Source organism: Melanotaenia boesemani, chromosome 16 (genome assembly GCF_017639745.1).
Source record: "Melanotaenia boesemani isolate fMelBoe1 chromosome 16, fMelBoe1.pri, whole genome shotgun sequence".
NCBI lineage: Eukaryota > Metazoa > Chordata > Actinopteri > Atheriniformes > Melanotaeniidae > Melanotaenia > Melanotaenia boesemani.
Genome location: NC_055697.1, coordinates 8,586,405 through 8,612,178, shown reverse-complemented (window position 1 = coordinate 8,612,178; position 25,774 = coordinate 8,586,405). Strand labels below are relative to the sequence as shown.

The following is a 25,774-nucleotide window of genomic DNA, read 5'->3' as shown; positions in this document are numbered from 1 at the left end:
TAATGAAATATTTTACCCTGAAAACATGTCCTTTTGGAGGTGATCTGGATTGTCGCCTGGATCCCGGAATTTTTTTTAAAGGATTCTTCACTGTGGGGATAATTTTGCCATTAGAGCTCCTAACTCAAAATAATGCCTGCAATCATTGGCCAAAAAGAAAAAGAAAAAAAAAAAAAGACATTAGCTTGGTGGAGGTCTGCGCTCTCTTAGTGCTTCTAGTTTAATATGAGCATTCTTATAATGATGGAGTTTTTGCATTAAAATGTACAACCACACCATCTGTCTATAACAGAACACAAGAATGGCAAGTAGTTCCAATGTTTGTAGAATTTATTATTATTCCACAATCCTAAACAAAAAGCAGCAATTGCAGGAATATGTACAAGTTTATAATTCTTTTAAAATACTTGTAACAAGTTTCAGGTACCAGTTTCAGCTTGGCCCCCTTTTTTTTTTTAAGTCTTTGTACTGTACCGCTGCTTCTATAGTATCTTCCTGGTCTACACTGCACATGGAGGAGGTGGATACACAGCATCGTCTCTCCACCACGGCCTCTTGATGGCCACAGGTTTCATACCAACAGATTCTCCCAGAGTGGCATGTGGAGACCAGGAGCTATCTTGTGGGGGCACAAACTGCTCTTAAGCTCAGCAGTGCTATAAAAAGGACCATATAGGTTATGACAGCTTGTCATTCTCACCCAGTTTCCCTTTTGTTATACAAAAACATGTCTGTATCCATCAGTCAGAGGTGCTGAGAGGTGTGGCTGGGTATAGCAGTGCTTTTAAGACTTGGTGATGGTCCAACTGCATTACAGTGTCTGAAGGAGTTAACACTGTATACTCTGGTGATGCGATGTGCAAAGGCAGCAGTGGGCTGTAAAAGTAGCACCTGCTGTTGTAACTATAAATGATATCTATAATTATGATACATGTGCTTGTGGAGGAAGAGCAACATCTCTACACACTGGTAAAACTGCTGTTTACTACCGAAGCTGATGTGAACTAACACGGGAGATTCTTGTCGCTTCTTCTATTTCATTCTCCCAACAGATTAGTACAGAGCATGTTGGTGAGGACTTACCTTCAACGTTAAATGATAGGATGTTTGACAAAGTTAAGAAAAGAAGAAGGGCAATGTTTTCTACACCGTTTCTGCAGATCTATCCATTTCACTTCTGATTTTGGCTGTGTTTGAGTTACTGCTGTGGGACATTTTCTTTTAATTTTTTAAAAAGGTGTGTAAAGAGTGGTCTCTTCAGGCTGTGACCAGGTCCTGCTTGGCCAGCAAATGAGATGACCACTGGATGTGGTGTAGGTGGGGGGGCATAGAGTTACTGTAGTGAGTGCATGAAACTGTCCAGGTTGTACTCCGTGTCATACTGCTGCTGGTCCCACAACTCTCCCAGGCTGTCCAGCACAGACTTAATGGAGGTCTTCCCTGAGGTTGACGACGACTGCTCGCCTTTATCACCCTTATCGTCCTGAAACATTTACAAACAAAAAAGGTTCAACATAAAGATAAATATTCCACAGGTATGGCAGCACAACACGGGTGTACCACAACCCCGGCATCATACTGGGCTTTGTGTAGAAAACAAATATGCACATTTTTGTGACCATGTTTGTGGTCAGAAAAAACAAGTCAAATGGACAACTCACCCTTGCAAACAATCTACTTTCTTGGAAATATTAAAATGAAAACAAAAGTGCTATGTCCTGAGAAGCAGCGGTGGATCGATCGCTTAAAAATGGTCACATTATTTTAACTGCATATAAGCCAGAACACAGAGATAAACATCTTCAATAAAGAGCCTAAACTTGCACATTACATTGATAAAGAGAAATAACTTTTGATGTGTTTAATATCTATGAAGGAGATTTGTGTCCCCTCATGTTTTCTGGCTCCATCAAAGTTTGTAAGTCTCACCTTGTCAAGAGAGAAGAGGTTGAGAAGCTGGTCTGTGCCCATGCTCTGCAGGTTGGTGTTCTCCTGGTTGATGATAGTGTTGGCAATGCTCATCTTGAACTTCTGCAGCCCCATTATCTTCTCCTCCAATGTGCCTCGTGTGATTAGCCTGTACACGTTCACCACCCGTTTCTAAGAAAAACACACACAAAGACAAACGTTAACAAACATAAATGTTCCTTTTAGAGAATCTAAGTCTATTTTGGATCATTAGTTTGAGACAGAAACAGCTAAATCACATGATTCAAGACTGATCTACCGCTATAGTTAATGTATCAGGAACAAGTCACTACGTTCTTCTGTCAGCAAAGTGTATCCAACAGCAGTACCTGCCCTATCCTATGAGCACGATCCATGGCCTGCAGGTCCCTCATGGGGTTCCAGTCATGTTCCACAAACACCACAGTATCTGCGCCGGTAAGGTTCAAACCCAGACCACCTACATGGGTGGTCAGCAGCAGAACATCAATGGATGGATCGTTGTTAAACCTAAAGTGACAATGAAGTGACATTAGTCTAATGCAGCACTCAGCAGAGCTGTCAACAGATTAATATCAAATTTATAAAGGATATTTGAAGATCACTCCGCTCACCTGGAGACTATGGAGTGGCGCAGGCCGGCTTGCACGCTGCCATCCAGCCTCAGGTAAGTTACTGTGGGGAGTTTGGGTTTTAGCAGGTCGTGCTCCACAATGTCCAGCATACTCTTTAGCTGACAGAAAATTAGCACCCGATGTTGGGCTACCACTGCCTCGGTGCCACCCTCTGACCCTCCACCACCTCCAAGACCACAATCCAACAGCAGCTGAAAAGCACAAACAGAAAACAGAGTAAAATGAAATGGTCACTTTTGTAGAAAAGATTTTCAAAATCCAGACATAATCAGGCCGAGGTTAAAAAAAAAAAAGTGAGAAGACTAAGCTGATTTTCCAGCACGTTACCTGTTTGAGAGCGGAGAGTTTAGGCGCATGCTGAATGTCTCGCAAGCTGGAGTTTTGACCTGCCAGCTGCTCTGTGATGCGTTTGTACTCTGGATGCTGCGGAGTCAGGACCAAGCTCGGGTGGTTACACAGCTTACGCAGATACTGCAGCGCCTGAAAGAGTGTAGATACGAAGTGCTTATTACACCTGTAAGTTTCACATAGCGGGCCTTTATGAGCAACACTGAAAGTAAATAAACACTGCTCTAATTGAAACACCACAAGAGACAGTTAACTAGTGCAAGATAAAAAAACATCTGTACCTGGAAGACGTGACCTGTGGCCTTTAGCTTGGGCTTTTCCTCTTCCTCAGAGGTCACTGAGATGCTGTCCTCCACACTGGCTTTGGCTCTTGACTTAGCAAAATCTTCATACAGCTGAACCTGCAAGTAGTGAGGAAACAGATAGTTATTACATAAAAGGTAAGCAATTAAACTAGAGCATCTGCAGAAAACCACAATACTCTTACATGAAAACCTTTGAGTGGCATTTAAAACAATCTATTGGCAAAAATGTAATGCAATGTTCAAAACAGCTTCAGTAAAATTAGTTCAATATCTCATAAAAATTACAAAAAAAAAGTGGAAAAAAGTAAACACTTAAAGCATTTCATCAATATTAAAAAAAGGAAATTGAGTTTTTCTGCAGGGTCATTATGGGTCACAAGTACCTGTAGAGGGCTGAGATTGCAGTAATAGTCCTGAATTATTTTAGGGGGAAGGTCCTGAAGTACGTCCTCCTTCATCCTCCTCAGAAGGAAGGGTAACACCTGTCGATGTAGGGCTTCCATCGCCAGCACACCTAACAAAGACAATCCTGTATTATTACTGGTCACACTGCATTAGAACATTTTAGTTTTATACAGTAGAAAGTTTGCATCTGCACTAACAGCTGACTTACCCGCCTCCTGTTCTCGCGATGAGCTTTTGGCGTCCCGGCTGGCCAGGATGGGTTTACCGTAGCGAGCAGCAAACTGCCGCTCTGTCCCAAGGAAGCCCGGCATGAGGAAGTCAAACAACGACCAGAGCTCCAGGACATTGTTCTGAGGACAGACAGCAAAAATAATGACATAGAAAGAAGAAAGAAAGAAGTCAAACTTCCACTGTAGCTTCATTTGGAGATCTCAGGTGCCTCACCTGGATGGGTGTTCCAGATAAGATGATCCGGAAGTTAGCAGCTAACTGTTTAATTGCTTTGGACAATTTGGTTTTCCCATTCTTGATGACGTGACCCTCATCGAGGATACAGTAATTAAATTTTATATTTCTGAAAATTTTAAATGTAATAGAAAAAAAAATGAGTTATCAAAGTGGGATTTCTAAATCAAAAACACGAAAGAAACAGATCTGGGAAGATACTCACTTAAAAAAGTCTATGTCATTTCGTACAACATCATAAGAGGCGACGATAAGATTGTGCTTTTTCACGTGGTGTTGCAACCTGGAAGAGAAACTCAAATTAGAAATTTAAGAAAAACCAAAGGAATACTTTTTTCTTTCACAAACTGACTAATCCTTACCGCATCCGTTCTGTAGGAGGCCCAGTGTAGTGTAGCGGGTTGAGGTACTCTTTGGTGCAGAACTTTCCTACTTCGTCCACCCAGTGGCCAGTAAGTGTGGGCGGACACACCACCAGCGAGGGCAGGGGGCTGCAGTCTGCATGCTTTGTCTTGGCATATTCCTGTGCCCTAAATAGAACAAAATAGACATCAAACCTGAAGTACGGCTGATAATTACAAATGAAAAGCTAATTACTTATTTTTTGCTATAAACTTTGTGTTTGCTGACATTCCATACACCTTTCAGTCGTTTCTGATGATTTTGTAGTTATGATGACAGATTAATAACATTGATTATTTGTGCCATTTTATAAAAATTGACATAAAAAAGTCCTTAAAAATCTGTAACAACACATCATTTAAAGTTAAGTTACAGTCAGTGTGGAGGCTTGGTTCAGGTCAAAGTCACACACATTCAAACAGCATTAAAAGCACTGCTGGGAGTTGGTACCTGAGGTAGTGATCTCCTGCCAGAATGCAGATAGACTGCAGCGTCTTACCAAGACCCATGTCGTCACACAGGATCCCATGCAGCTTGTATTTGTTTAGGAATGACAACCAGTTCACTCCATCCTGCAAAAACCAGACAAGATGGTTTCATGTGATAATTATGCAGAGGTTATTTATAAGGACGAAGAGCAAAGATTTATGATACAAGTTGTCAGGAAAATATCATCCAAGCTGAAAAAGTTTAGCTCCAATCGCTCTGGGATCTGTAACTGCAATGCAAGGCAGAACGCCTGCTGACAAATAGCAACAGCAGCAGCAGCATTTAAAAACAGGGAGGATCCATTAAAGAGATGAACGGCTAGATACTGCAGAGCTGCCTGCACACAGCTCAGAAGAAAGGACACATTCACCAGATCCCCGTGTGACTGATTTTAATGTAGTGTCAGGAAAACTCTATTGTCAGCATCTCTGTTGTATGCCTTTCTATGTGTAGACTGGCAGGTTTTCACGTTTCTGAATCCATCAGAAATGTAATCACAACTAAGGTGAAATGTCAGTGTCACAGAAGCTGATTAAATGTGCAGATAAATGTTAGATGTGTCAACATGGTGATCACCCTTCCAACCTGAAAACTGACACCCACCTGCTGGTACTTCCTGAGCTCTGCTTTAATCGGTACAGGGATCTTATAGTTCTCCAACTTTCTGCCATCTAGCAGCTGCTCCAGGAAGTTTCGCTCTCTGGCTTTCTGGCGGATCAGGTCAGCAGACATGGTGGGAGGGTCTGGTATCCCTGCCTGTTAAAAGCAAAATAAAATGCAATTAAAAACACTTATTATTGATCCATCACTGCTGTCTGTGCTCTCATACCTCTAGTGGTAGCAGGCGGATCAGTGTAGCAAAGCACTGAGTGGCCATGAAACGAATGCTATCACTGGGATCGCTCATTCTCCCCAGCACTGGAACTACCAGCAGCACGATGTAGGGAACAATGTCCACATCTAGCTGCTCCATGACACCTGCAGAGATGCTGGTCAAGGCCAATAATCTGTCAAAATAACAGCAGCCACTAAAGCCCTCCCACCATTAATTCCAAACATTGAGCATATGACACCACCACAATTAAATCTGAACTTTTACAAATACATTCATGGTAAAGTTGTCCAGGTATAAAGAGGATACAGGCTAAAGCCTCAATGGCACCCTCCTGCTTCGTGCAGTCATCAATAGCAGCTAACCAGGGGAGAACACACTCCAGGAAACTGTTCATGGTCTCCAGTGTGGCTATTTTACTGAGCACGCCCACACAGCGTGCCGCCATGTGCCGCACCGCTGTGTACGGATGCTGCAGGCAGGTGAACAGATGAAGTAGGTGCTCCTGTAGCTAAGAAAAAAAAATACAGAGAAATGGTCTATTAGTTTTTTACAGTAAAATTTCATCCAAATTGCAGTTTGGAAATTATTGAGAGAGTAACTCCTGCAGCAAGGGCGTTGATAGACATAGTGCTGTACAGGGGCCCAGGCCCCTCACTTTTCAGTATTAAGACCTGCTCTGCTCATAGAATGAGCAGCGTTATGTTTCACCTACAACCCGGCTGTTACTGCTGCTTCCAAAAAACTGAAATAATAATAATAATAATAATAATAATGTTGTAACATGTGCACCGGTAAATGAGGTTTGGCGACGCCTATGTCTTGCAGTGACCGTGATTACCTACATTGATCAAACCTTTATAGAAATGAAAAAAACTACAATATATTTATAATTTGAACCAATTTTAAGAATTATACAAAGCACATGAAAGCAGTCTTACCAGAGGTCTGAGCTCAGCAGCCATGGCTCCAGCTATGACTTCTAATACTTGTAGAGAATTGACTAAGTCCTGCGCCGCAGCATCTCCCTTCTCCAGATGGGCTTGCCTGTCTAAAAATACACCGGAGATGCACAGTGATTTAAAGACTGCCAAAAAACAAGCCCCTCCAGGAATGCATGATGTTGTGATTGCAACTATCAATGCAAATTTAGCCAATCCTCATGAATTTTGCACATCAATGCAATTTTGTCTAATCTCTGTTACTTTTATGCAGCTTTGACAAATTGCTGCGCTCCTCCGTGTTACACGGTAACTTCCATCATGTTTCTGATTATGAAGATGCAGACATGTGGGAGAGGAATGTGTTGCATCTGCCATCTAAAATCATTGCCAAAGACTGTGTGTGACACTTTCCCTTGTTCAAAATGAAAGTGGGGGTAAAACACATGCAACCGTGTGACGGAAGACAAATTAAACATTTTTCTATTGCAATAAAGACAAACATTTTCAGACTGAAACAAGCAAACAAACAAGACGAATCACCATGACGGAGTCTATACCATCCAGATATTGCAAATCAAAACAGGTGTAATGGGTGAAATACTCTCCCAGTATGTTTTTTTAATAAAAAAAAAATTGGCATAACAAAAAAAAAAAAGTATTAAATAAATTTCAAGAGCTTTTGCAAGAAAACAAACAACAAAAAAACCTACTAAAAATAAATGCAATGTTTTTACAACTTGTCACAAAATCTATAGCAAAAATCAAAGTATTTTATGTTGCAAGTAACAAAAACAATGCTGTAAAATCCTGAAGGCACTGGATAAAATTCAGAGGACTGTCTCACTGAAAAACTTAGAAAGTGACCTAGACTCATTTACACAGAAATATGAGAGGGATAAGACCTACATGTGATCTAAATGTTTACAGTTTTGTACTGAACTTTGACTCTAAAAGTGAGTTAGATTAATTAAACTGTACTCCTCTGGTTAGATGTTTTTACACAATCTAGAAAACAAAACAGAGTGATTGCTATGTTGGTAAATATAAACAACAAAATGTTTGTTTGCAGTATCTGTCAATTATTAATATCTAATAGACCCAAACATACCAATGCTCTTGTTTTCCAGCGCTACTGTCCTCAGTGGTCCCACTGTGTTATCCCAGAGATACGGCAGACACTTGGTAAGGTCTGCGCCAAAGTGCCTGGCTATGGTTGTCAGGGAGAAATCTGCCCCTCGTCTTTGAATAAGAAATGGCTTCTTGCTCTGCAGCAGGGAAAAAAAAAAAAAAAAAAAAAAAATTTACAGACACACAGGAAACCTGATGTTGATATGAGCTACATTATTGAGTGTAAACTTTAATTGTACCTCATCATTATCTGTGCCAATTGTGCTTCCAGGAGGAAGCTCTGTTGTTGGGGTCTTTGGGGCTTTAGGGGCAGGACCCCTCTTGCTGGTGATGGCAAATGCTGCCCTCTGGTGGCGGTATAGGGTGATGATGCCCCGGGTTTTGCTGACCATGTGATGCATACCATCTTTCTCCAGTCCACCTCCTAATAGCACAAGACATGTTTAACCAAACACCTGATTCTTGTGTTTTAAAGATAGTTTAAATTTGTAATTTTAAGCAAAATTGTGGTAAATTCTAATTCTAAAAACATCAAAACTCTTACCCCTGACATCTTCCTGTGTTGGGGGTACAGGGCAAGCAGATAAGGGCGTGACGGCAGAGTCCACACAGGCTGAGGCACACAGGTTTTTGATAATTTTGGGGTTGGGGCACGGCAAGCGAATGGAACACTGCTGCAACAGCTTGGCTATAAATGAGGCAGCGTAACTCTGGATCAGGGCGTTTTCCTCCTTTTTGAGGGCCTCCATCAGAGGCCTGACGAGAGGGTTGAGTTTGTCAGGAAGCACTTGCAGGTTGACGACTGCACAGGCCGTGAACATGTGGACACGCAGGTGCAGCTGCTGCCATTCTGCGCTGGTCTCCATCACTGTAGCTTGAGCTTGCTGCCGCTTGCTCTCCATGGCCAGCCACTGCTTTGACTTCACATTCAGACCTGCTGTTGACTCTGTAAAGATGGTGGTTACCTAAGAAATAAGCAGGATATTGATGAATATGATTGGAATGCGATAAAGTTCAATATTCGTTAACCTTTAAAAGTAACAGCTAGTTGAGTTACATTATTAAAAGAGTGTTGGTTAAGCAAATGAAGGAACAAATCACAGTCAACATCTATTAAAGATAAAAATGAGCAGTTAGCTGTGAGAGAAAGATGGTGGGTGTACGTCCATAGTATACATTATAGATTTACCAGATCATTGGCTTGGTCAATAGTTAAAACGCTACAATTGAGGCGGTCTTGAAGGTCCACATGTGCATCAGCTAGCAGCGCAATTAGCTGCTTGCACTCATTCTGCATGCGTGTGAAGGGGATAGCAATCTCATCATAGTACAACTGCTCCGTCAGAATGGCCAGAAGACGAGGCTGCACCATTGATGACACAGTCTGACAGTCCTGGGAAGCATTAAAAGAAGATTTCACCTCCACATGAAGCAATATTTTTGGGATCATAAAAAAATTCAGTTTCAGCTGAAGCTTCACCTTCTGCAGCGCAGCCCACTCACAAAGCACCAGAGCCACTGCGATACGCTGCAGGGCGGACTTGGAGTTGAGGTGGAAGAGCAACAGCTGGCCCAAAGACTCAGCTGGTCGGATCTCCTGAGATGCTGCGTTGAGCTGAGGGTCACAGATACACCGACACAGAGCCCCAAGCAACCTGGATTACAGAACACAGTTGGAGCTTAAATCTTAAAACTAAAAGACTAAGCCAGACGCTGACCTTAAGAGCAGAACTGAATAATTTCTCCCAAGAAAAACAACTTACTTGGCAGCCATAAGTCGGGCACGGACCACAACATAGTCCCTCGTCACTGGATCGTCCGTCACAGTCTCTGCGCCAGCTATATACTCTTGAACTGCTTCTTTCACCTGATTGTTCCCTTGACGTGCCTTTGTACCAGCCTTATCCTGTAGCAATAACAAAATTAGCCAGTTAGTTTGTTCATCTAGAAAAGACTGAGATTTTGTTATAAATTTTTCCCCAAATAATCAAAGAAGTGTTGTAAATAAAAAAAAAGTTTATCTAATCTGCTTCAGAGCTAAGCTGTTTCCATTCGTTCTTGCTAAGTTTATACTTCATTGAACAACACAGATATTAACTTAACTATTTGCTGAATATGCATTTATATTTCCTCGTCCTGACAAAGACTCCTCTTTAGCTCAGGCAATTTGTCACCTTTACAACCATAGAAAGATGCAGGGATACAAGTCTTAATATTTATGTAACTAGCAAACAGCTGTGCCATCATACTGACTTTTCAAAACTAAAAGCTCTTGTTTTTTAATAAAACGTCAGTTGTTTTTAGGAGACCAGACCACCAAAAAGATTAGAGTAAAATAATTTGGTTATTTTCTACATAGTAAAGTGTCTAACCTTGGAGCGGGCTTTGACCTCCAGCAGCATGTTCAGGTCTATAGGAATGTGGGAAGCCTGCATCATGAGACAGAGCCATGCACCCATCCAGGGACAACTAGCTGCTACGACATACTGCTGAGGGGCCTGACACAGCAGCTCCATCCACACCTGCACACATTAACAAAAGAGTCCAACGCACCAGATTAATCAGAAGGGCCAGAAGAAGAAGAAAAAAAAAAAGTTGTGTCGTTTATCAAATTCATTGAGCTGTAACTGTCATGTTACTCAGCAGATGGAGTAGCAGAGTGGGTCATACAACAAACCTTCTGTATCAGTTCCAGGATTTCCTCATTGCTCTCCAATATGCAGGACTGGAAGATGTGTCGCAGCATGTCTTGTAAAATTGGATTTATCCACACGGCACAACTCTGAGGAGCAAAAACACACACACACGTAACACATCAGTCCAAAAAGATTTGATTATTAAATAGAAAAAAAAAGAAGTTGAAATCTACTTGTTTTTACATAAAACCCAGTATCTACTGATAAAATGTACCTGGTCGGCTTTGGACAGCAGTGTGTAAAGAGTTTCCAGCGCTGCCTTTCGTACTGATGATATAGTGTGTCTCAAGAAGGGCCAAACGCGAGGAACCAGGACAGTAAGTGACTGCTGCATGCTGGAGGGAGGAAGAAAGGATGCCAATATAATTAGAAACAAAGAACCAAGGAAGAGCATCATTCATTAAAAAACAAAACACAAACAAGGATGAAGACAGTAGAAAAAGAAGGTTAAAAACTATCGTCAACATCACTACTACCACCATTTACCATTAGTGTGCAAGATAAAGTTAAAGATTATAAAAAACTATGTTAACCAATATTTTATGAAGGAGGCTGGCTGGACCAGCTGTGATCGGTGCTGCTCTACAGTTTTAACTATGTGTCAAAGTGTGTGAGAAGAAGCTTGGTTTTATTTTTCTTCAAATTTAATAATTTGATTTTTTCTAGGTCACCACATTGAGAAACAAGAAATTTCAGCTACCTTTTATGAAATTTGCTATTTTGACACCTCTAGTTATAATAATAAGCCTCAAAAGGCAATTTGAGCACAAGGTAATAACCAAAACAACCTGACAGCCGTTTCCTCAGTGTGGATTTCCTGCAGCCCTCATGTTTCCTTTTGCATTAATCAGCTGTACGGATCAACGGTACATCAGCTGGCCGATATATTGGGCCGATCTTTGCGTTTTTCACTAGTATCAACATGATTTACAGACAGGCATCCATAGTTATGTGCGGAGCCTGCATTACTCCTCGTCCACTAGCAGAGTGCTGGTGGAAATCCTGCTGCATCAGCTTCAAAGCAATGGGAAGTCGATCAGTGATCAGCTGATAAACACAAGTTACTTTCCACTGATCTATAAATAAATAAAGTCAAATAAAAGAGTTTCAGTAAAATAAAATCTCCAATGAGTTCTAAACAGTCTTGTTTCATTCTATGAAGTCTATGGTAGTATAAATATTCCTGCCTTCCTTCCACTTGCTGCTTCTCGTACAACGGGAGCTTTCATGTGGTTGATAAGACTGCGATGCGGAGAGAAGACAAAAATATTTCAGGTTCATAATCTCCGCTGGACGTTCCTCTGCCAACTAACTGCAGAAACCCCTGTGAGGTTTTCAGTGCACATCTTTATTATATGGATGTTTATTCCATATAATACAGCATTGATTCATCTCTGCATACCACCCTTTACAGAATACCTCCACACGTCGGAAGCAATAAAATCCTGTGTGATGAAAATAAAGACCTGTGGCACAAATATTAAAATAAAAAAAATAAGACATTGGATTTATACTGCCCTTTATATAAGATCTCAAAGGGCTACAGGTTGAAGAAAAAAGAAAAATTTTTAAAAAAGTAAACATTTTTAAAAGATATCTAAAACTAAAAGATGTCTAACAGGGGGTATCAAAGCTTTTGTTAAAAAGAAATGTCCTTTTGGGGGCATGTCTATCGATATATTGATGTGTGAGGAGGCAAACCTTGTATTTAATCCTGGCGGAGACGGGAAGCCAGTGGAGTGAGTGGAGGATCGGGGTAATATGGTCATGTTTGCGCACTCTCATCAGGACCCAGGATTATATCTTTTCTGTTCTTTACATACTAAAAATTAAAACTCAGGAAAACTCAGGGACTAGCAAGGCTTTATGATTTTAATTGAAAAAAATTTTGAATACGAAAATTTCAAAAACAGTCAAAATTAGGGCTCCAACTAATGACTATTCTGATGGTCGATTCATCACCGACTATTAGAACAACTAGTCGACCAATCAGATTATGTATCTCATAATTATTGAATGGATTTTATTTCACTTTCAGCTTTTAAATCTTGCATGAGGTTGTTATGTAAGTCCGACGTGCCTCCTCTTTAAATGTTCGAGCATTGAAGACGTACTTCCACAGTACGCAAGGTCCGCTTTACAAATCTCACATGTATTTAATTTATTTTGCAAGTTTAATGTGAAGTTGTCCCAGACTTTTGACGTCCTCTGCCGCCGTTTTGCTCCCTGATCCGCCGCCATATTTTTCCCCTGTAGGACTTTATCTCTGCTGAGAGTTGCACATGCACAATAGAGAAGACAACAATGTCTCACTATGTAGTGTTTTTCTTCTTTGCCAACAATAGTCGACAGGTAAATGCTTTGAAGACTATTTTTAATTGTCGACTAATCGTTACAGCCCTAGTCAAAATGGTAAATGGCCTGTATGGACTGTCTTGGCCGTTCTTTTGTTAAATGCATCTAATGTATAATGTATTAAAAAAAAACCCAAAGATCTATTACAGAGATATGTTCATCACTCCAGATTTGGACTATTTCTGTGAGGCGCAGATGAGAGGAAAGCAGCTGTTCCCCCATCGGTGGTTCTCTAAACGTACAAACTGCAGCAGCTGTTTTTCACCTCATACAAGTTACTAGTGTTATTTTATAGGAACTACTCGGCTACTCAGCCAGTACAGGCTGACGGGAGAAAACAGATCAGCTTCCTCCGTTATAACCTGCAGATCCTAAACTTTCATTTTTGATTATATATATATATATATATATATATATATATATATATATATATATATATATATATATATATATATATATATATATATATTTTTTTTTTTTTTTATTTATTTTTTCTTGTTGTTGTTGTTCTTGTTATTTTTATGATTTAAATTGAGGGAACAAAAAGCAGTATTGGCTCAAAATATCTGCTTAGGAAAATCGGCAGCCCGTATCAGCCACAAAAATGGAACAAAAATGTCACATTTAGCAGGATGTAACTGCAATAGATCGTTTAGTTTCTGCAGGTACAGGACATAAAACTGCTGGGCTATGGACTCAGCTGATCCAAAAGTAAAACGCATCACGTCCACTAATGTCTTCCCTCTTGTCTACATTTTAAGAATTTCAGTAAAATCAACATTTGTTTGACATTTTTCAGCTGTCCACATAGTAAGGACCCAGAGTTTCATCCACTAACTTTATTTAATATGTCACAAAATCTCAAACGGTGTCACACAGACTTTGAGTCCAGGTAAGATCTTTGGGGATCCAAGTGACAGCTACGCTGCACAGGCTCCGACTTTTAACTTAAATTACATCATGGCATCTCTCTCGAGTCTTCAGTAATGAGAATAATTTAAAAAGCAGTGTTCACTGTGGGACCTTCAAAGACTGACCTGCACTGTCGGACCTGTGGATAGGTCAGCAGCAGGGACAGTAACGTCATAATGCTGTTGGTGGATGCAGTGAGATCGTCCAGGTCCAAAAGAGCATCCCATAGTGTGTTTACTATGAAGGGAACCTGAGAGACAAGGTTTTCAAGTAAATGAAGATATCCAGAATGAAGACAGCATGTAAAATAACTTAACAGAGAAACAAATTGAAAACCTTAAAGAAATGCAAACTGGATTTTCGTTCTTTAGGAGGCAAAAATCTGAACAGATCTTTTAAAAAAGCTGTAAAGATAAATGAATCATGTTTGATTTGTGCTTTCATCACCTGCAGGATTGATTATTGCAACACTTTTTTTCTGCTCTCCCAATGAAAACTTTAGCAGCACGTCTGCTGACGGGGACCAGAAAGAGAGCCCCCCCCCCCTCCTGGAGTCTCTGCTTTGGCTTCCAGTCCGCTTCAGGGTCGATTTTAAGGCTCTTTTATTCTTAATTACTATAAGCTCTCATGAACCCTCAGGTCCTCAAATGAGCGACTTTTACTAATTTAAAACATTTTTACAAACACGGTGAACCCTTTTTTAGTTTTTGCTCCACATTTGTGGAACAGTCTGCCAGAGGACCTGAGGGCAGCTGGAACAGTCAAAGTTTATAAAACTCAGCTCAGCTTTTTACCCAGGCTTTTAATTAGATGCGTTTCTTGTGAAATTCATTTAATGAAGATCATTCATTCTGGTTTTATTTTTTTATTTTATGCTAATTTATTTTACCATTTTTGTATCCATGTTTTACATACTTATGTACTTTAACTTTAAACACATTAATTCAGCTGTTTTTATTCACATTTTACTGTTTTGTTGTCTTAACTCTCTCTCCTCCTGGTGGAGGAGTTTGTGCGTCCTGACGATCCTAGCGGCTATGTTGTCGGGGGCTCATGCCCCTGGTAGGGTGACCCATGGCAAAAAGGGTGTCTAGGGGAGGAACCAGACGAAATGCGGCTCAAATCACCTCTATGATGATGACAAAGCAAGGACCAGGGTTTCCCTTGCCCGGACGGGGGTCACCGGGGCCCCCCTCTGGAGCCAGGCCTGGAGGTGGGGCACGGAGGCAAGCGCTTGGTGGCCGGGCCGTTTCCCATGGGGCCCAGTCAGGCTCAGCCCGAAAGGGTGACATGGGCTTCCCTTCCTGTGGGCTCACCACCTGCAGGAGGGAAGCTCCTTGGTGGCAAGGCCCCAGGGGTGGATGAGGTCCGCCCGGAGTTCCTTAAGCTCTGGATGCTGTAGGGCTGTCTTGGCTGACACGCCTTTGTAGCATCGCGTGGACATCAGGGACATTTCCCCTGGACTGGCAGACTGGGGTGGTGGTCCCCCTCTTCAAAAAGGGGGACCGGAAGGTGTGCTCCAACTACAGGGGGATCACACTCCTCAGCCTCCCTGGTAAGGTCGATTCAGGGGTGCTGGAGAGGAGGGTCTGTCGGATAGTCAAACCTCGGATTGAGCGGGAGCAGTGTGGTTTTCGTCCCGGCTGTGGAACAGTGGACCAGCTCTACACCCTCTTCAGGGTCTTTGAGGGGGCATGGGAGTTCATTAAACCAGTCTACATGTGCTTTGTGGCCTTGGAGAAGACATTCGACCATGTCCCCCGGGGACTCTTCTGGGGGTTACTCTGCGAGTATAGAGTGCCGGACCCGCTTGTACGAGCTGTCCGGTCCCTGTAAGATTGCGAATACAAGCGGCCAAAATGAGTTTTCTCCACAGGGTGGCCGGGCTCTTCCTTTGGGATAGGGTGGGAAGCTCGGTGATCCAGGAGGGGCTCAGAGTAGAGTCACTGCTCCTCCAAAATTGAGAGAAGGCAGGTGAGGTGGCTCGGGCATCTGGTTAGGATCCCTCCTGGACGCCTCCCTGGTGAGGTGTTCTGGGCACGTCGCACCGGAAAGAGACCCAGGACACACTGGACAGACTACATCTCTCGGCTGGCCTGGGAACGCCTCGGGATCCCTCCGGATGAGCTGGTGAATGTGGCCGGGGAGGGGGAAGTCTGGGTTTCCGTGCTTAGGCAGCTACCCCATGACCCGACTCCGGATAAGTGGCAGAAAATGGATGGATGGATAGATGGATGTCTTAACTGTTACATATACTTTTAAACAAGATATTTAAACATGCCTGATATTAGGGACTGGGGTTTGTCTGTGGGATTGGTGGCTGGGTAAGTAGGTGGGGTGCTTCTGTGTTCTTTACCTGTGTGAGTGTGTGAGAGATAATTATTAAATGTTTTTGTTTTTAATTTGGTTAAGTTATATGCTTGGAAATGTGAAGACTTATCTTTAATTCTGTTTTGTTGTTATTTGTTATTGTTGTGTGAATCACTTTGTGCTGCTCTTATGTATGAAAAATGCTATATAAAAAAAAATTTGATTGACAGGCTGATTGATTGATTACCTGTTTTGAAGCAAAAAACTATACTGAGTAGTGTCACCAGAGGGCTGGGATGTAGGCTACACTGCTAGTGGCTATAATCCAATAAAAGAAGTAGTAACTTCCTGACCTCGCAGGGCAGAAGCTGCACCAAGCCCTCCACCACAGGGATTAGGGCCGAGGCTGCCACAGCCCTGACGTCATCATCTAGGTCCTGTAAGCCTTCAGTGATGGCAGGAAGCACCCGAGGAAGTAAAACTGCAATCAAGTCCTGAGACACAAAAGAGCAGACAGATCAGAATCTGAACACATGACAAAACTTTAAAAGGAGTCCCTATGCCACCTGATTAAAAAAAAAATCTGCAACTCCTTCTTCAGCCACAATGTCTATTTTCATGAGCATATGCTGTGCACCTTTATTAGATTTTAGGATACTGTTTTTTTTTTTTTAACATGTCATCATACTAACACGGAACAGGTGGTACCTGACGGACAGCCAATGCATACTTGATCCCCAGCAGACCCCCATGGCGGACCTCCCACTGGTCTTCCTTCAGCAGCTTCAGCAGGACGTCTACCGTCATGGAAACACCAGTATTATTCATGTGGCGGAGGGCCACTCCAAGGGTCTGGGCACATGTTTCCCTGACAGGAGCCACCACCTGCCAAAACAGGCACAGATGAAGACAACAAAGACAACAGAGCTGAATTATTTTCTGCAAGTTCTCTAATTCATTATTACTGTTTGTCTCTATAGTGATAAATACATACAATCACATATGTCGTTCTGGTAAAGTCGTGCAGAAAAAGGAAAAAAAAATTTAAAGAGCAACTACCTCATCAGATACAAAATCTCCAAAGCGGTCCAAAGCAAAGACACAGAGGAGACGGATGACCAGATCCTCAATCCACTCTTGATGTTGTCGCAACATCTAAACCAAACGTCAGGATAGCTGCTGTCATGTCTCAACTAAATGTTTTCAAGAAACCTGAATGTTTGATGAAAACCTACCTGTTCTGCAGTACTTCCCATTAGCTTTCCTCCACCAGCACCATGGGACTTGAGGATTTCTCTAAGACCTGTCCCCGCACCGTGACGAACCTGATGAGTGCAGATAAGTCATTTTTTTCAAGTTTGCTTAAACAATAGCATACAAAAAATGTGCCAGTTCCAAGGAGGATTATATGGTTTTATCAAAGCTATCAGTTAAAAAAAATGAATTGCAACTCAGATTAAGCATAATTTTAATAATTTACCTCCCATGATGGATTAAAGAGGTCATTTGAGAGCTCTTCACAGAAGCTTTCTAGAGGCCACTCATGTGTCTGAAGACAAAGAAACGAGGTTCCACTCACATTACAGGAATTCAATTAATTAGGGCTTGATTTCTATTAGTTATTGAGCCTATTTTTTATTATTTACCTCCTCTAAAAGACTGGAATTATCTGGAACGTTGTCAATTAAGACTTTATTCTCTGTTGCTGGTTGGTCAATTACTACATTGGTGGTTTTTCTTCGCTTTTCCTCAGGTTCCCCTTCCAAACTGTCATTGCTAAAAGTTGAGGAGAAAGTAGGGTCATTTATAACTACCGCAGTCAGGATTGACAGTAGGATAAAACTGGTAAACACACACACAGACATACTCCTACCTCTTTTCATTTGGATCCAGATCTCTAGATCGTTGCTTTGCCACCAATTTTGCCATTCTCTTGGCTTTATTCTTCTGACGACTGCTCATGCCTGGCCGAAACTCTGAGTCAATCAGCTCAGCAGCTTGAATGGTCTGAAAATAAAGATAAAAAAAAGAAAAAGAAAAAAAAGACAATGTCAAGAAGATTAAAATAACGCACTATGATCTCTAAGCTCAGCTTGCACTGTTTTTTAACAAAATCTAACCTAATCTAATCTAACTGGGGGCTGTTGCAGCAGGGATTGCACTTATCGGGGTGTCTGGGGCCCTGCACTGCAGCCTTATGGCTGTGGTGTGGGCCCTGGTCTGTTCTAATGGGGGTGCTTGCTGCTGTTGGACATGGGTGGGCTGGCTCCTGGTGTGGATGGATCCCCATGACATTGATATTGTTTCCTCACACCAGCATCAGGCCAGATGTTTATCACTTTTAGCATTTTATACCAACATTCAGTTCAGAGACAGAAATTAGAGAGTCATGTTTGTACTGCTGCTTGGGGTGCATGTATACATGTGTGCGTGTGCGTGCGACTGTGTGAAATATGTTAATGTGATTCTACTTTGATGTATGTAAAATCTTGTTTTATTTTTAACAATCATGTAAAGCACTCTGTGTTGCCTGTGGCATGAAAAGTGCTTCAGAAATAAAGTTTGATTAGATCTGATGAACCTCAAGCTCTATTTCAATAGTGGCTGTTCTAGGGCAACTAAATTCTCTCTGCCTTCTTTGTTATCCACATTGTTTTTTTAAGGGGCAGTTGAAATGTAATTTCTTTCTGCATTTCATCTCTGATGCACTGTTTTTAATGACAAAGTCATATATTTATCTATCTTACTTAATTACCTAATGCACACATTTGCAGTTTACACACTGCAGAACACAAAAGATTAAAAGGCTAGCCGTTTTACCATGCTACCAATATTAACAGAACTTACTGCATGTGCAGCCCTTAACATAAGGCATGATTATTAGGAAACTACATAAATAAATATAAATCAAGCTCCAACCAAAAAAAACAAGAAAACTACATTCAAATAACAAACCAGACTCATTGACCCATTCAGAACAAATTCAGTCCAGTTTTCTGTGCAGGTATTCTGCCCAAACAAGCCTTCATGTTGCAATACGACAGGTATACACTGACCTAACAGACTGAGTCACCCTTGTGACCAGTGCATGTACTTATCCGCTGTCATAATATTCCTTGATCAGTTTGCCACTCTCTGAACAGAAAGGTTAAGTGGTCTGCCACAACATCTACTTGGTCAAGTTTGTGCTCCCTAAATTTGGAGTGTGCCTGTATTATAATCATTATGGTAATGTGAGGGAACAGGTCTTCTTTCTGTGTGCCTGCTGACGATGAGATGGCCAGCATGAGAGTCTCTCAGAACTTAAGTGAGCTTTGTTTTTGTGGACAAAAGGTTGCTACATTTTCTGTTAGAACTTGGGGGTGGAGGAAAAAAAAAGTGTTTGCCACATATATTTTAAAGGGCATGTCCACCCTTTCCAAATATTATTGTATACCTTGCACTGCAATAAAAAAGGGGGGAAAAAAAAACAAAACTGTCCACTTTGAATTTTTTAAGGCATTAAAAATAGAAACAAGAACACAAAAACAGAAGTGCCATTGGCAGGAGAGCTTACAGTCTAGAGGAAAAACTCTTTTCTTCCCTCTTTATTTAGTTAATGCTACATCTACATAACGAGGTATGAGTCTATGACTTTGGGCAACAGCAGGGGTGCCCAGCTCCAGTCCTTGGGGGGTCACATCCTGTGGGTTTTAGATGTCTACCTGATCCAACACACCTGATTCAAATTAAATGGCTCTCCTCAACAGCTTGTTATCAAGTTCTACCCAAACGTGTTGACCCATCAAATGCGATTCAGACTTTGGACACACCTGAGTTATAGTATAAAGATCTATGTCAACCTCCCATGACACAGCTGCATTTACCTCTCATGAGGCGGATACAACAGGTTGTATTGTGGCAGCAATAGGGGGCAGCAATTCAGGTGGAAGAATGGGTCGTCCAATGAAAGGAAGGTTAGCGGTTTGATTCCTGCTCCCCTAGTCAATCTGTCTGATCTGCAAGACACTTCACCCTCCTTGCCTCCAGCGTTGGTATCTCTAGTGTAGGAATGTCTACACATGTAGCTTACCATCACCAAGCGTGAATGAATAATAGATACAATGTAAAGTGTTTTGGGTGTCTTGAAAAGCGCTATATAAATCTATATAAATCTAACTGTGTAAACTGCAGTTGTATATTTTGAAAACAAAACAAGAAATAAAAAAAGGTACAAAGTGCAAACTCTACGGGCCTGTTGAGTCATATCAACAATACTAAAATAAAACTCACTACGTGGTTGCGGGAGCTGCAGCCGGCTGTGACTTTGACTCCTTGGGCTTTAAGCCCACAGGAATAATCCAAGTCTTCATCGTTGAACAACTCATCTGTGTCCATTCCTATAGCAGCACCCATGTCCAGGCCCAGCTTCTTCTGAAGAAGCTTCCTCTGGCGGGCAAGACGCTCCTTTGGGTCCATCTCACCTGAACACAGATAAAAAGAATTATGGAGGAAATTATGGAGGAAATGTGAGAGGAGAGTCATGGTGGAACCGGAAAAGTGTGGAGTCCACAAATAAATACAGGAACATCATGAATGACTTAGAATGTCTTGGTAGAAGTTTTAATGAGAAGTAAGTTCACATTACAAAAGAGTAAAAACAGGTTCAGCTAAATTCAGAAAATAACCTCAGGAATTTCAGAGACAGCAGACCATCAGATAATAAAAGTGAGCAGTTTTCTGACTGCTAAGTAAATCACATTCAATCATATGTAAGAGGCTTTGCTAGCTTATGTTGATTCAGCTAATTATCACAGTTCACTACACAAAACGTAGATGATTTCAGAGAGATGGCCTAAAAATCAAATGCACAACTTTTTTCCAGTCAAAACAAATAAGCTAATACTTTAAAAACATAAATAATTAAAAGAGTGCATACACACCTGTTTTGTCATCCTGCAGCTCAAACTCAGCCCCAGCAGATCCTAGCAGAGAGGCTCCATGTTTGAGTAGTCTGGAGATGTCAAAGTGGTAGAAATTCAACCGATCACAAGAGGAATCCTCTGGAGACAGATCTTCACAAGACTCTGTTGGAAACAAAGTTTCATAAGCATATATTTATTCTGTGATTACTTCAGAACATGTCCATATGAATTTCTTTCATACAATTTATGAGAACTCCTCAAACTGACAACTGACTTTTTACAGTTGTGTATCATCGGTAAGAACTTATTTTGTACAATATGCTGTTGGTATTCTTTAACCATAGATGCCCATGCTTTTTGTTTGGAACAAAAATAATATAATAAAAACAAACAAACAAACAAACAAAAAAAAAAACCACCCAAATCTGATCAGCTGTCAGCAAATTAACATTCAAGCTTCCAATTATGAAGTTCCACTTGATGTAAGCTGACAACTATACCCGTAAGCTCCAAGAGTCATGTATTAACTACACAGTAGACCAGTTGATAGGATTCACTGAATGAGCTCATTGTAAATAATCCTTAAGGCTCACCTTCTTTAGATCTGGGAGGTGGGTTCCACTCAGGAATATTCTTTACAATGGCCTCCACAGCTTGGCCTGCTGCAATTCGAGTGTCCCAGTTGGGACTCCTTAGATAGGTCAAGACCTTGTGATTGAGCAAAATTTGATTTTGTTCAGTTCCAACAAAAGGAAGAAAATGAGAAATTCAACAGCAAACTAAAGCAATCTATGCCCTTTCTTTTTTCTCATATTGTTAAGTGTTGAGGAGGATTGTTACAGGTGTAGTGGAGCAAAACAAACAGTTACAAGGCTTAGAAATCTCACTGACCTATTTGGGAGAATTATATTTTCATACATTAGAATTTGATACATAACTGGTGACACAGCCAAGTATGTCCAAGTTGATATGGTTAAGCGCTTATGGAGGTTTGTGGAAAAAAAATTAAGACAATAATATAACAAATACACACCTTTGTTAAAAGATTATTGAGTTCATGTGGGTGAAGTTTGACCACTTCTCCAAGCTGCTGGGCTGCTGCCTTCCTGGTTACTGGTGTTGTGCCAGTGTCAAGCAGAATAAATAAACGGTCAAGTCTAAAAACGGGTAACAAAAACAAAAATTAGGTCAAAAGTGAAAAGTGTACAACAATGAAGGGATTTTTCTTTTTTAATTTTATTAAGCTGGTTCCTCTTTACCATTTCAGAAGCTATATAATGCAGAAGTATTTGAACATAAGACTGATTATCTCAATTTCATTTAATTACTTTAGCATTTGTTTAAGTTCTTATTGATCCTGTTTTTTGACAGAGTTCAAAAGCAGCCAACTAATAAAATGGGAAGCGGATTAGAGATGTACCAGGCTAAACCCACAATACTTAGGTCAAATCTGTAAACTCGGCTATGCAAAAACACCACTGGAACCACGTGGAATAAGCAGTGATCACAACGGAAATAACCAAATGCAAACCAAAACAGTGCTCAACAATTGTTTACTTTTACAGTGGTGCTATCAACACAGACAGGTTGGAAACTATTTCACTATTTAGGCACGTAGATCTACACTGAATGAGCTGTAAAGAACCAGTGCAGAAGTTTGGGTTGCTAACGCTGACATAAGTTTATCCAAATAAATAACTTAGCAACGCAACGTTAGTTAACCTGTACCTAACAACAGGACACCAGTACATGAGTGTGGAAGACCAAAATATGACAGGAGTCAAAATAAGCATCTCACTGCTGCTGTAAACTTGATTTCCATTTGAAAAAGGGCCCATCGCGTATCCCATTTAGCAATTACTTACCCCGTATCATAACAGAGTACTAGCTTACTCGTTAACATTAGTCGGCCATCACCACGCTATTCACTGAAAGAAATTAAAGCTAGCTAATTTTAGCAAGTCAGATAGCTAATTGTTAATGAAAGTCAGATGAAGTCAGTGCTAGCTCAGCTTACCTTGATACAGCCATGGTCAATTGTTATCTGAACTTCCAAGTCCCACATTCAACATGTAGTAAGTAGTTTAGTGTAGTACTTCCTATGCAGATTAACGTTTCCAATGCGACAAAAAACAACAGGCGAAGGCATTAGCTAGTTAGCAGCTACCGCTAGCTAGCAGAGGCCCGGTCAGGCTGTGTGCTTCTGACCAGCCCCAACTCTGTCTACCGAAGACAGCAAGCTCACAACCAATTCATGTCTTTAAAGTTGTCCCTGAGGCTCCTCTGCTTTCTTCTTCGACAAGTATCACTAAACAACGTAAAAGCTTAGTTCACCCTTCAGAACTTCTCGCGGATAAATATTTCAATCGAATAAGTATTAAAGAGTTATTTTGTTGCACGTTGAGGGAGACCCAGGAGACTGTTTTTATATGAGGAGCCATCTTGCATTTATTCCTTCCTCCATAGCAGGTAGACGCTGATTGGCTACTGGCATTTTGGCGAGCCAATCAAAATGTGCGTTAAAAGAGGAAACGGATAGAGAGGAAAAAAACAAAAAGAACTCGTTACATTTTTATCATACCCATATCAGACACATTGTAGCACTTTACACTGTTCGTCTGCATTAAATAAAAAGAATATGATATAAATATTATATAAATGTATAACAAAAACTGTTAAAACGGAGCCTTTTTAATTGTACTGTGCCATATATTTTATTTAAACAAGCGAATGTCCCGGACATTATACTAAATTATTTTTAGATTGTTTAATATTTACCTTTTATATTTACCCAGATTTTTATTTTTCACATATTTTTACAACATCTTTTTAGATTTCTTTTTGTTTTAAACTGCAGCTCAATCCTGAACTGACCATGGTCCTGAAAAGATTTGTCTCAGCTTTACAAAAGCTGAGGCTTATAATTAAACATTCATGGTTTCCACAGGGAATAATGTACCTCAACCCTACCATAATGAAATAAATAAACAGATTTAGTGCAGGTGGTATTCAGTAAGGGTTAATCATGCTCAGTGTTTTAGGTAGCTGGGTGGTGGATTTAACAAGCTAAATTGCTGTCCCTGAAGAGTTTAGACACACTACGCTAAATTGCTTGAGGCAATATTAGTGACACTTTCTTGATTTATTAAGCTCTTGTTATCATATCCCCTAAAGAAATAAAAACTTTTATGTCAGAGATTCAAGGAGAATCATCAAGGAAATTAGAGAAACACTTTGTTTCCACAGCAGCTGTGCATTCGTTTTCTTTTCTTCTTCTTCGAAACAAACAAAAAAAAAAAAAAAAAAAAAAAGAGGAAATTGACTTTTTTGTGACCTTTCTCAGAGTTAAGTTTCAAAATTTCCCATAGTTGGTAACTTTCAAATGCATTTATTTAACTTTTTCCTCAAATGTGACAACCGTGACATGGTGTGATCTTTCTGTAATGTGTCAGAAGGGTTTAAATTAAACACAAGTGCCCTCTTATGAGTCAATTCTTGAAGTGCTGACATATAAACCATACTTTTCTTTATTTCAACAATTGAGAACCACAGTTTTAAGTCTGCAAGCTATCCAAAATGACAGTATTCACAAAAAGAACACCTAGGAGGAAAAAAACAAGGGGGAAAAAAAACACCCATAGCAGATGTTAAATTCTTAAGTCGTCCTTAGAAAGAATCGGCACTACATGCATGTGAATAACAAAGTGGAAGGAAAAGGCAGGTTCGGTCAGGATCAGCTATCCCTGACAGCACTATATTGTGAACAGCATCACTGCACAGAGTTGTTGCTCAGAATTCGAAAAGATTTTTATGACATAATAAATATCCTGTCTGTATTTAGAATTCTGGTTATGAAACATTGTTATGCAATGTCTAAAATAAGCTCATAGTGGGGCAGTTTGGCGTATGTCCTCACATTTAAATGACAGTAGATCCTGATTTTCTTCTTTGGAAAGGATCAAATAAACTGTGAAAGTAATTTTAACAGTTGGTCCATTAAATCATTGTTCATTATCTATAACGATTTCACTTGGCTGATTTTAAGAGTATTTTTATTCACATAAAATAACAAATTGCTTAAGATCATTGCACAAAACTTGTGAAATGAATCATGTTTTGTGCTGACAATAAAAATACAGTATATGCTTGTCTTGTTAAGATGCAGCAGTATGACTTGAAAATTTGCAACCCACAATCCTTCTCTCTGTACCTCTTTTTATCAGTACTGGTGATAGTGAGCGAAGCAGACTTGGTTCAGTTGGTAACAGTGCTGAAGGAGCAAAAAGGCATCTATATTTAGTGGATTTATTTAGGAAATGGCAGCAAAACACATTTTACTTCAAACCTTAGCTGTTTTACTCATTAATGTTATCTAGTAGAACCTCAAAATTGAGAAACAGCTGGGAAAATAGAACAAAATGCTTTAGAAACAGGTAAAGCTTCAGGATCACACATTTTGTGATGAACATTATTTTTCAGTAATTTGTCAGGGAGTTTTCAGCTATGCCTGAGGCTGATTTTCTGTGCGTATACCTGCAGTAAGGTGGGAAAACAAGGATAAAGAGATCTCTGTCCTATGAAATTTATCATGAAACTTTTTTTTTCATCAGCCAGTTGTGAATGTATGTGCCATGTGATATATCAAGCATCTACAACTTCCAATGCACTCCTTAGATCCCAGCGGCATACAGTATTCA

General features: G+C 40.5%; 1 protein-coding gene across 1 annotated transcript; it reads right to left on the bottom strand.

Annotated features, from left to right (window-relative positions):
• Nucleotides 1–315: 315 nt before the first annotated feature.
• On the bottom strand, nucleotides 316–23,519 carry btaf1 (BTAF1 RNA polymerase II, B-TFIID transcription factor-associated). Its single transcript, XM_042009558.1, has 38 exons — nucleotides 23,095–23,519; nucleotides 22,111–22,234; nucleotides 21,671–21,785; nucleotides 21,096–21,239; nucleotides 20,446–20,636; nucleotides 18,047–18,180; nucleotides 17,820–17,949; nucleotides 17,654–17,722; nucleotides 17,409–17,498; nucleotides 17,233–17,328; nucleotides 16,882–17,058; nucleotides 16,527–16,667; nucleotides 13,989–14,113; nucleotides 10,811–10,931; nucleotides 10,578–10,682; nucleotides 10,273–10,422; nucleotides 9,664–9,806; nucleotides 9,381–9,555; nucleotides 9,090–9,293; nucleotides 8,445–8,865; nucleotides 8,140–8,324; nucleotides 7,881–8,037; nucleotides 6,770–6,879; nucleotides 6,138–6,339; nucleotides 5,826–5,974; nucleotides 5,600–5,752; nucleotides 4,958–5,079; nucleotides 4,468–4,635; nucleotides 4,311–4,388; nucleotides 4,085–4,214; nucleotides 3,849–3,990; nucleotides 3,619–3,749; nucleotides 3,212–3,331; nucleotides 2,910–3,062; nucleotides 2,562–2,773; nucleotides 2,298–2,457; nucleotides 1,930–2,100; nucleotides 316–1,483 (listed from the first exon to the last, which is right to left on the bottom strand). The coding sequence occupies exons 1-38, from the start codon at nucleotides 23,106–23,108 to the stop codon at nucleotides 1,334–1,336; spliced, it is 5,562 nt and encodes a 1,853-aa protein (XP_041865492.1). The 5' UTR covers nucleotides 23,109–23,519; the 3' UTR covers nucleotides 316–1,333.
• Nucleotides 23,520–25,774: the final 2,255 nt, after the last annotated feature.